Genomic DNA, 12,312 nt, shown 5'->3' on the forward strand with positions numbered 1-12,312 from the left:
TTAATGAGCAGCTGATCAGGCCCATCATCGCGTTTAACTTCAGGACTCATCCGTAAACCATCTTTATTGCATTTGGACTGGATCTGTTCATAACCCAGGCCTCTCTTGACATTAGCTGGGGACTGTCAAGTCTATCGGTTACACAGTATGAGAATCAAGAAATGAAGTCTAAATGTAAAACTTACTTATATTTTGTTTTTAAACACAGGTCCACCATCTACTGTCCACAGTCAACTCGAAGAAGTGCAGTATATAGAGATTCATCCGTGTCAGCCCAACAGAAGCCTTCAGGTATAGCAGAAAGTTACTAGTGAATTGCCTTCTGCGACATTAACATATCATTTTAAATATTTTTAAGTGGTTATGAATATTAATTAATCTGACATGTTCTTTTCACAATGCATCATGTTCCCCAGATTCCAGCTTCATAATGTTGCTGCTGTTTGTAAATGGCTCACAAATTGCATTTGTACACTCAACAGCAGTTGCTTGTAATCCCATCTAATATGTCACAAGGAGGTAAGGCCAAGCCCTTCAGGGGATGGCATGACATTATTGGGGGCCTGCCCACTCTAACAGGGTACCCTAGTTTACATCACAACCTGTACAAAGAGATAGCATAAATATAGGCCTGAACCTTACCTTCCTTTGATAAATCTTAGGTTATATTGGCCCTTTAATGATGACAGAGTAAAAGCAGACAGATGCAATAGGAAGTTGTTGCTGATGGTTCCCTTTAAATAATTCATTAGTTCCCCTAGCAAACCCGCCCTTGGATCTTTCCATTACGTTTTTCATTATCCATCTGCTAAATGATCTGTTTCTGGGAAACCTGGAGCCTGCCTTCACTTAGATCTGTAATGGAGTAAAATGTACATCAAAAAAAATCCATTAAAGTGTGTTTGTTCAGCTTTCCATTAGCCTTGCTAAACATAGACAGGTTCCCAGCCATGTAGCATCCAACTAATAATAAGTGAAATCCTGAGTTAGATCTCTTTTAGGCTAAGGCAATTGTGGTGTTTGTGCAGATGGCCTGTAGATGTCTGCGCTCAGACTTATACTGTGTATGCTTCCTGGACAGCTTAAAAAGTGAAAGTGAAAGTAACCGTTGTGAAATGAACACAATCTTCAGGCCTATTGTAGTTGACAGGAGTAGGAAGATTGTGAATTCAACACTGTGGCCTAATAATGCACAGTCACAGGCAAAATACATTGCTAAGGAAAGGGATTCACTGCAAAACCGTGCAGTAAATACAAATAAAAAACACTGCTTTCGCTGTGGTTCAACACAACACACTGCAAATCATGTTACATGTCCTGCAAAAGCTTTACAGTGCCACAAGTGCAAAAAAGTAGGACATTTTGCTAAGATCTGCCGTAGTTCTGCTAAAGATGTTCATGAAGTCACTACTACAAATGTTACAGTATTAACTGTGTATAAAGCTGGTACATTTATTCCAGACAAGTTTATATGCACTGTCAGTGTCAATACTGCTTCTGCTGACCAGCGCCGGATTTCTTTGCCGGCCGGCCGCCCCTGGGCCGCATGGTCCTAGCGCCCGCCTTCCCAGCGTGCCGGCGAAAAAACGCCGGCGCAGCTGGTGTAAATGAATGGGGATGCACACGTCCCCATAATGCGGCTGGGCGGCATGCCGCCCCTATTTTTTGCCGGCCTATGCGGCCATGCCGCAAATCCGGGCCTGCTGCTGACAAGGGATACTCCATTAACCTGATGCTTGATACAGGTTCAGCTGTTTCTATACCACCAAAGGATATTTTCTTGAAATACTTTGCAAAAGATCTGCTTGTTGCACCTGCCCTGAAACTGGTCGGTTACTTAAAGGATCCAATCAAATACTGCAAAATGTGACTTTTACATGTGAATAAGGGTACTTCTATACTTGGAAGGGATCTCTTTGCTGCATTAAACTTACAATTAGTTGATGGTCTCATTACTACAGCCCCAGTGCCTGCCACACAGCCAGTGTCTAAAATGTCACCACAAAGCAACACGTCCATGGGCTGTTCAAAGAACTTTATTCACAAAGTCAAGTTGAGACCAGATGTAAGACCAGTACGCCAGAAATTGAGGCAATTGCCGTACTCTATAAGGGAGACTGTCTCACAGGAACTAAAGAAACTGGTAGAGCAAGATGTGATTGAAAAATCAGAATCCTCTGAATGGGTTTCACCAATTGTTGTAACAATGAAGAAAATTGGAGGTATTTGATTGTGTGTTGATCTCCGTGAACCTAATAAAGCAGTTGTTATAGATAATCATCCCTTGCCACACATAGAGGAAATATTTTCAGAACTCCAAGGAGCAAAATAATTTTCTTCTCTGGATCTTCAGAGTGCTTATCATCAGGTATTACTACTGCATGAGGAAAGCAGAGACCTCATTGCATTTATCACCCATGATGGTTTGTTTTGGTTCAAGCGTGTACCTTCTGGACTGGCTTCAGCACCGATTTGTTTTCAAAGTCTTCTATACTCCATGGCATACCTGGTGTAGAATGCTACTTGGATGATATAATTGTCTACGCTCCAACTATGGATCTTCATGACAAGTACCTAGAAAAGGTTCTGAAATGCATTGATTCTGCAGGACTGAAACTGAACCTTTCCAAATGCCACTTCAGACAAAGACAGCTGTCATTTCTGTCATATAATTTCACAAGATGGATTACTGCCTGACCTTGACCATGTCAACGCTGTTACACAAGCACCTACTCTATCTGATTTCCAGACCTTACAAGCTTTCTTAGGTCTTACTTCATGGTATTCTAAGTTTATTCCCAACTATGCTTCAGTTGTGGAGCCACTTAGAGCACTACTACGTGGAACTTTAAGTCTGGTGTGGTCAGAGTTTGCGCAACATAGCATTGAAATAGTGAAACAGCTAATTGTGAACAGATGCAGGTGTATTCCCTGAGGATGTAGTCAAGGCAGTACAACTTCCCTTCAGGCAGAAATACCTCACACGTGGTCTGGATCTCACCCAGTGGAGGGGTCAGGGAGGGGAACCTAAAGCCTGACACCCTATCCACTGTCCCTTCACTGTAGGCAAATCTTACAGTCTGGGAAGCTACTCCCTGATATACCTCCTTGATGGAGCACAAAGCTGCCCTTTCTATCTTCCCTCACTATCTTACTCTCCTAGAGAGTCTATAACAATTATATTCCTGTCACTCACTAGCCTCATTCATGAGGGTCCCTGCTCCACGACTTATCTCTCTAGAGGTACTGGTCCCTCTATAGCACATGGCTCCACTGGACCTTGCTGTACCCAGGCTCCCCTGGGCACATCCAGCTGGATCAGCATCCAGAAGCCAAAGAGGAAGATCCAGCCCTTCTCACTCACAAAGTGTGACAGGAAGTGGTCACAGTGCCTTCTGCCCATTAATTCAACTATGCACATTACCACTAGCTACATGGGCATCTGCCCATCAACTAGGGAGATCAGGAAGTGTAGGGAATTAAAGCCATAGGGACACATTAACCCTATGGGTCCCTACATCTTTTCTATTCTATCTCTCCTATTCATATTACAGTCTCTCATTCAAATCAATGCATAGTTGCTAATACATTTGGGACCCTAGCAACCACATTGCTGAAATTGCAAAATGGAGAGCTGCTGAATAAAAAGTTAAATAACTCAAAAACCAAAAATGATAAAAAAAAAATCTAAACCCAATTGCAAATTTTCTCAGAATATCACTCTCTACATCATACTAAAAGTTAACTCAAAGGTGAACAACCCTTTTAACTTAAATCACAAAGAAGTGACATTAAATTGTTTTGAAATAGATAGCTATATCTACTGCAGATTTTGCTTACTCTAATCATCTCCACCCTATTTATTGAAATGCAAAGCTGGCTACGTTGAACAAAAAGACCACAGTGATAGCAGAATGCTTTAAGTGAGTATAATGTCTGGATATCACTTTAATGGGACATTTTCTTTCCATTTCAGACAGTTTATTGCCTGGAGCAGAAACCTGCCAGTCCTCGTGAGGCAAGGACACAAACAATCTACTCTGATTTGCAGAATGTTCATAGAACTTCCCAGGAATAAGGCAGCAAGGCTCTTCCTACCCACCATTGTTGCCTTTTCAATAACAGGAAACCAGTGTATTCATCCTGTTCCACATATATATATCCTGGAATGTAGTGGATGTCTAATTTCCAAAAACAAAAGGTCGATAAACAAGAGGAAGAGCATGCAGAGATACCAGATCCAGCTTCAGGCAAATGGCTTTAAGCATACGTCCCAACATTTCAGAAAAAATGGAAAGAAAGACAAAAAGGTGTGTGAAAAGTGTTTGACTACGCCCATTTTATGGCCACCATGTCCATTTTACAACAGAAAAACATTTTACAAATCAGAAACTTTGTATCTTTTTCTGGCGTCAGTGCAGGAGATCTGAGAGAAAGTCCTGACATTTCAGTAAGAAACCCAGGACTGAGGCTGAGCTGTCAATATCAGGACTGTCCCACAGAAAATGGGACAGTTGGGAAGTATGCTTCAAGGACAATATTCAGACAGGGCCAGATTTGTATTTCGGCCGCCCCTAGGCCGCGAGGTCCTAGCAGCGTCCACCCGCAACTCCCGCAAGTCCAAATTTCAGAGCACTGCTCCTCAGCAAGCGGCTGGACAGCATGCCGCCCCTAAAAGTTTGCCACCCTAGGCCCGGGCCTTTGTGGCCTCGCCACAAATCTGGGCCTGTATTCAGATATACCCCTATTATATAGGTGATGACAAGAAATATCTGGAATGAGTATGCAGACTTGGTGTATTGGAGTATGGATACTGCTAAGCGGTTGACTTTGGAATGTAAAGAAAAGTAATTTAAAAGGTTCATAATGACCTTAAACTTATCAGTGTTTTATGTACACAACTGGTCTGTTTACTGTATGTTTATTGCTATTATTATTATATTTTAGTAAATACTGAAGCTTGGCTTCAAATTGGATGATGATACACACAGCCTGAGCTCTTGTCTTGCCTTGTCTGGGTGCTGGGGTATATCAGGAGCCAATAAAATCTGATGCTGCTCAGATCTTCCAAGTAGTAGAATGGTGAAAATACATTTCAAATCTTCTAATTTATTGCTTACTACAAAAGCTTATGACATATAGCATTCTGTATTACGTTCATTTTTCAGTATCTATTCATTTCATGTAGCATGTTGAATATACTGTATGTACCATATGCCATTCTTGTGACTATACAGCTGTGTGAGGCATTCTTATTGCTTGATATTAGAAGTCATTTCAAATAGAAAAGCATTTCAAATAAACAAACAGTATTCAAATGAAGAGGGAAATAAATAAACCCCAACATACCCTTTAGCTTGAAAGCACTTGTTCTATACTTCTAGTTAGTTAAATTATTGTAAGAACCCTGTTTGATAAACTATTGTAAAGCCATTCTGACTCCTCTGATGACTGGTAAGCTTAGGGTGCAGGGGGTTGATTGCCTCTCCTAGTTATAATATATTTATTTATCAGTATTTTATATGTACAGATTTGTGTGTTCTCGTGGGTAAAGCTGACCTTGGAGGAATGCAAGTAGAGCATAGGGTCAAGCAGAGAGTGTTGTCAACTGTCAACTGTCAACTTTGAAACATAATCTCATTAAAATATGAAAAAACTCTAGTGTTTTGTCTTTTTTTTATGACTTGGCATACAGGATAGGATGTTACTGACATAAGATTGTTGAGGCAAAACAGAGCAAAACTTTTCTAGTGCTGAGCTTTTTCGCTAGCACTTTTATACCAAATTGTGCAATTTATTGGCATATAAATATATTTGCATGTTTATGTTCAGTATATGCCTCTAAGACTCACATCTTTAGTTCTTCAGAGCAATAGCTGGGGCAAGAAGAAAAGATATTTATTTAGATTTTCCCTCTTAGTTACAGACAGATCTCAGAACCAGATTTTTAATAAACTTCTCTTTAATGAATGTGCTTGAAACAAAGAGTATTGAGGAGGGTACATTTTAGGAAGAACTGACTTTAAGGAAACGCTATAGGGGATAAAAAAAACAAAACCATGTTTAATGCATCTTCAAGAACCAATTTTTTGCTATTAGAGACTAGGGAAGGACAAATTCAGTAGAAGTGTTTTTGGTCTCCTATGTGTTAAGCAGAAGTTTAACTTGACCCTTTGAGTGGTTAATAGTTAACTGGAATTAACACAGAATTCTGAAGCAAATTCTGAAAAGAAATACAAAGTGAAATGCAAATTTTAACTAGAGGCCTATGCAAATACATTTGTAAAAATGGAAATTTCTTCCCTATTCTAAAGGGCAAAAAAGAGACACATACACTATAAACCTAACCCTAAAGTTTATTTACAATAGACAGCAATAATGACCTGGAGAGAACAGGATAAACGTTCATTACATCTGTCATTGCTGATTTTTGGGTGCAAATGTATGTTATTGCCGGTTATTCTATCCATGCTATATAACTAGCTTTGTAACATGTTCTGAAGTCTAGAGCCAGAATAATTGCCAAAAAGCACCAAAGTTGTTTTCAGTTTCTGTTGCCACACAAAGAATGGCGTTATGTGAAACACATTAATTGTATAACTGGTGGGATATTGCATCAGTTTTTTTTTTCTTACATGAGCAGCGATAATGATTGTGTCTAAGAGGGATTAATGGTGATCATAAATATTTTAACATTAAAGTAATAATAATGGCTATGTCATAAAAAGTATGAATTTGTTCATTCTGGGGTCCATTTTTTTGAAGTTTGCAATATTTTTAGTGTCCTTCTCATAGATGAACCGTAGAGTAACTTTATAATCCATAGTCACACACACACACCATGTTTTTTTAATTTACCAGTAGGTCCTTCCAGCTGACAGGAGGTCACCCATTCCAATTAGATAAAGGAGGTTCCGATTAAATATAATCGAATGGGTTTGTTACAGTGAGAGCTGTGAAGATGTGGAATTGTCTCCCTGAATCAGTGGTACAGGCTGATACATTAGATAGGTATAAGAAGGGGTTGGATGGTGTTTAGCAAGTGAGGGAATACAGGGATATGGGAGATAGCTCATAGTACAAGTTGATACAGGGACTGGTCCCATTGCCATTTTGGAGTCAGGAAGTAATTTTTACCCCTCTGAGGCAAATTCGAGAGGCTTTAAATGGGGTTTTTCGCCTGCCTCTGGATTAACTGGCAGTTAGGCAGGTTAAAATAGCGTTAAAAGGTTGAATTGTGTGTCTTTTTTCAACCTAACTATGTTTTTACACAGTATGTAAAAACTGTACAATATATATATATATATATATATATATATAACAAAACATGTTCAATAGGTATGCTGTCAGGAATCATGGGGTCCGATACACCAGCCTAGCTATAATTGATATTCACCCAGTTCCATCTTGGCTTTACCCAAGTTCCACCGCTTTGACAGCACTGTGGGGCCACTGCTTGGATAGAGCCTCTGGCAAGACTTTTCCCTTCCAGATGGCATCCCTACGTGTCCTGCAGCAGATGTGATCTATTTACACTATCAGCATTGCTTCTGGCCTGTGTCAATTCCAAATAACCGGCAACACACCCAGTTGACAGATATTTGATTATGAAATTCATGCTTAGTTTCATTAGACATCTGTTACATGCAACAAAATGGACCCCACAGTTACCACAAACACCTGCCTAATGAAATTATTATTTACCATGTAAACATATTATTATTTATTATTATTAACATGTATTTATATAGCGCCAACATATTGCGTAGCACTGTAAAGTAAATGTGATTATACAACTACATCACATGAATTATAAACATAGAACATTTGGAGTAACAAACATCACAATCAATACAGGTACAAAAAGGTGAGGAAGGCCCTATGCATAGGCATACAGTCTAAAGGGAAGGGAGTAATACACAAGGTGTGGGAATGGGCAAAATCGAATTACGTGGGTGAGAAATGTGGTACTGTATGTGGTGTTGCATTCTTGAAAGAAGGCTTCTTGAAAGAAGTGCGTTTTAAGAGATTTCTTGAAAGCAGAAAGGTTGGGAGAAAGTCGGACAGACTGTGGGAGAGAGTTCCAGAGGAGGGGTGCAGCCCTTGCAAAGTCTTGAATGCGAGCATGTGAGGAGGTAATGAGAGAAGAGTTGAGTAGCAGGTCAGTAGAGGAGCGTAGTAAGCGGTTGCGTGAGTATATAGAGATGAGTTCAGAGATATAGGGTGGGGCAGAGTTGTGAAGTGCTTTGAAAGTCAGTGTCATTAATTTGAATTTGATTCTGAAAGGTAATGGAAGCCAGTGCAGGGATTGACAGAATGGCGAGGCAGAGGAGGAGCGGTTGCTGAGGTGTATGAGCCTCGCAGCAGTGTTCATTATGGACTGGAGAGGTGACAGTATCTGGAGGGGAAGGCCAATTAAAAGAGAGTTACAGTAGTCTAGACGTGATATGACGAGAGACTGAATAAGAATTTTGGCAGCATCTTGGGTGATAAATGATCATATTTTGGATATTTTCCTTAAGTGGAAGTGACATGATTTAATAAGTGACTGGATATGAGGAGTGAATGACAGGGCAGAATCTAGGATAACCCCAAGGCACTGGGCCTGGGGAGAGGGGGTGATAGTGGAATTGTTAACTATGATGGATACTTCCGGGATGTTACTGGTGTTAGTTGGGGGAAAGAGAACCATTTCAGTTTTAGAGAGGTTTAATTTAAGGTAGCGTTGCGACACCCAGGTAGAGATAGCGGACAGGCAGGAGGAGACGCAAGTTAGGAGTTCTGGGTTGAGATCAGGAGATGAGAGATAGATCTGAGTAACGTCAGCATAGAGGTATTAGTGAAAACCATACGAGTTGATTAATTTGCCGAGGGAGGAAGTATAGAGGGAGAATAGTAATGGTCCCAGGACAGAGCCTTGAGGAACTCCAACAGAAAGAGGTAGGGGAGAAGATGATACTCTATTGTAGGAGACACTGAAGGAACGATTGGTGATGTAAGAAGAGAACCAGGACAGGGCTGTGTCACGAAGGCCAAGCGAATGGAGGAGGAGAGGGTGATCTACAGTGTCAAATGCAGCTGAGAGATCAAGCAGTATTAGTAGTGAGAAATGATTGTTGGCTGTAGCGGTTAAAAGGTCATTAGTTAGTCGAGTCAGGGCAGTTTCCATGGAGTGTTGTGGCTTAAAACCAGATTGTAGGGGGTCCAGCAGGTTATTGTCAGAGAGGAATGAGATTAGTCGGTTGTAGACTAGGCGCTCAAGTAGTTTAGAGATGAAAGGTAGCAGAGAGATAGGTCGGAGGTTGTCAAGATTGGAGGGATCAAGAGAGGGTTTTTTCAGAATGGGGGTGACAAGAACATGTTTTAGTTGAGAAGGAAACAGTCCAGTTGAGAGTGAAAGATTAAATAGGTGAGTTAAGGCTTTGATTAGACAAGGATTGGTATTGCGGAGAAGCTTTGAGGGAATTGGATCAAGCGGGCAGGTGGTAAGATGAGAAGAGGCCAAAAGCTTTGAGACTTCCTCATCAGTGACAGGGGTGAAGGAGCACAGGAGAGACTGGGGAGTGTGGAGGGAGGGTGGTGGAAGTCTAGGGGGGTTGAGTAGTGTAATGTCCCTTCTGATAGTGTCAATTTTGTTTTTGAAGTGCTCAGCAATATCTTGGGCAGAGACAGATGTGCATGGAGGGGGTGGAGAAGGGGAAAGGAGAGTGTTAAAGGTGGAGAAAAGTTGTTTTTAGAAAGGGAGTTAATGAGTGAAGTAAAGTATGTTTGTTTGGCTTGGAAGAGGCTGGTGTTATAGGAGCGCAGGGCAGATTTGTAGCACTGACACAATTACTCAGTGTTTTACAGGTAGTATAAATCGTCACATTCAAACACATTAGGGTCAAATTAAAGGAGAACTAAAGCTCAACAAAGCAATAGTCTAGGCATATTACACTTAGAAGTTATTTAATAAACCTTGTTTTTTTTCTGGTAGGGGTTTTTAGGGAAAAAACTCAGATTTTTCGTGAAAAAAACTCTTGAAATTTTTTTATAGATTTATTATACCCTGATGCTACAAAAAGCCGGAATCCAGCATCTCAAACCTGTCAAGGTCATGTATAGATCAATGGCAGATGTCCCTATTTCTGTTTGAAAATATCATAGTCTGTGCTGGGTTTAGTCCAATAATCCAAAAAATTCTGGTTTTTCTGGCGATAAAACAAAAAAATCAAGCGATTCGTGATTAAATTCCAAAAAATGTGTACGATTCAGATTTTCACTCGATTCTATCCAGTCTTTCTGTGATCCGATTTAAGTTATTAAAAAAATTATTTTAATGATAAATTAGCTGAAATCATGGATGGCAGTTTGGTCAAGCTTTGTTTAATAAAAAAAATTGTTAAATTTGGATTTTAGTAAATAACCCCCTTAATGTTTTGGACTTCTGTACAATCAAGGTCACCAGAGCCCTTTAGAAGTAAAGATCTATGAATACAAAGATGCCCCAGTAGCTCCCCGCCTTCTTTTCTGCTGATTCACTGCACATGCTCTGTGCTGCTGTCACTTACTGAGTTTAGGGACCCAATCACAATATACAGTATGAATAGAATGCACAATACAAGGCTGATTTATAAGCAGTTTAATTTATTTTATATGGAAGAATCGAAACCAGTACATTCTGCCTTTGAATTCAATAACAATCATCCATGTAGTATCATTTTCTAGACAGATGGTAGACAGACTGTTTCTGCTTTTATGATTTCCGATGACCCTTAAACATAGCTTCCCAACAGCAGACCAGAGCATACTGAGTATGTGCAGTGCCACTGACACAGCAAAGATGGCCTAACAAGATCCAAGATGGGGAGCTGCTGGGTACGACCTTGAAGTCCTGGATAATTACTGTTATATGGCCACTGAAACTCTGGGCTGGTACAGTAAGCTCAGTATATAACAGCATTTTTTTAGGCTTTAATAATGCTTTGACTAGAAAGAAGACCAGACAGAGATAGTTAATTGGTCAGCATCAGACTGTAGATTCCCAGCACTGCAAAGGAGCTGAATTAAAGTCACTTTACTGCCCATGGTTTTACATTTGTAAATTTAGCCTTATAGATCCCGAGTACCTTGTCTCTTCGTTGTTGGCTAGCAGCCCTGTATAATAGACTGATAGAAGGCTATAAATATGCAGTACTGGGGTCTAGGCATTTAGATCTATGCACATACGGCTGTTACACATTATACCTTGTTATTCTCCTCTTTCTATATCCAAGTAGCAGTCCCATGGAGCTGAAAGCAGTTGCATGGAACTGAGGGTGGTATTAGTTTATGAAGAAATTCAGCCTTTTGTACTTTGAAGCTCTAACAGCTATTTTCAGTTATCAATATAGAAGGAAACCTTTGAGCACAGAAAAGCAATTAACCAATATTCTGACTTCCTTTTTTCACATATAGACTTCCTTTTTTTTTGATGATAGCGTGTAACTAGTTAGATAACACATGACTGAAGTTCCACTTTTTTCGTTCCATTGTAAATAAATATTTCAAAGTTTCTAGCGGTGTAATCGTTTCCTCATAAAACAAATAGTTTGTACGCACCAATAAAGCTAAAAGATTTATATACAAAATGTTTTAACTGGCAGGATACCCAGAAATTCCCATGGTAGGTCCTGCCCTTATCACATTATGGAGCACAAATCATAAGAGAATAACTAAACCTTACAAAACAATTAATGTAAAATTGCTCAGGTTGCTTTATTAAGCACTTCTGTAATAAGGGAACCGGACATTTTTTTCAGTTTCAAATTTATTTGTTTTAATAAATTGCCAATTTTGTAAAAACAGCACCACCTGCTGATCAGTTCATGTACAGTCAGAGAGATATACCTTCAGAAGGAAAACAGAGAAGTGTTCTTATGTTGCACTGCTCATGTAAGAGAATGGAAAGGGCAGCTAAGGCTTCTGAACTCATTCATGAGCAGAGCAACATAACACATCTCTATTTTCCTTCTGAACATATAACTTACAGCTGGTGGGGCTGTTGTTACAAATCTCATTATATCGGCAGTTAATAAAAACATAAATAGCTCTGAAACGAAAAAAAAATACTCTCTATTTTCCTTCTGAACATATAACTTACAGCTGGTGGGGCTGTTGTTACAAATCTTATTATATCGGCAGTTAATAAAAACATAAATAGCTCTGAAACGAAAAAAAAAATACTGTAAATGGCAAAAGAGCTTAGAAAAGTGACATGAGCAATTTTACATGACATTTGTTTACGGTTTACTTATCCTTTAAGTATTTAGTACATTTACTAGGTTTGGCTTT

The 12,312-nt window shown here is 39.7% G+C and overlaps 1 protein-coding gene across 1 annotated transcript in view; it reads left to right on the forward strand.

Annotated features, from left to right (window-relative positions):
* Nucleotides 1–4,291, forward strand: part of XB5762037.L (uncharacterized XB5762037 L homeolog) — a gene marked incomplete at its 5' end in the record, with an annotated part of 583,381 nt that extends 579,090 nt beyond the window's left edge. Inside the window, 2 exon segments of the mRNA NM_001095434.1 lie at nt 209–291; nt 3,977–4,291. Coding sequence (NP_001088903.1) covers nt 209–291; nt 3,977–4,078 — 185 coding nt within the window.
* Between the last annotated feature and the right edge of the window lie 8,021 nt (nt 4,292–12,312).

The sequence above is a fragment of the Xenopus laevis genome, chromosome 8L (assembly GCF_017654675.1).
Source record: "Xenopus laevis strain J_2021 chromosome 8L, Xenopus_laevis_v10.1, whole genome shotgun sequence".
NCBI lineage: Eukaryota > Metazoa > Chordata > Amphibia > Anura > Pipidae > Xenopus > Xenopus laevis.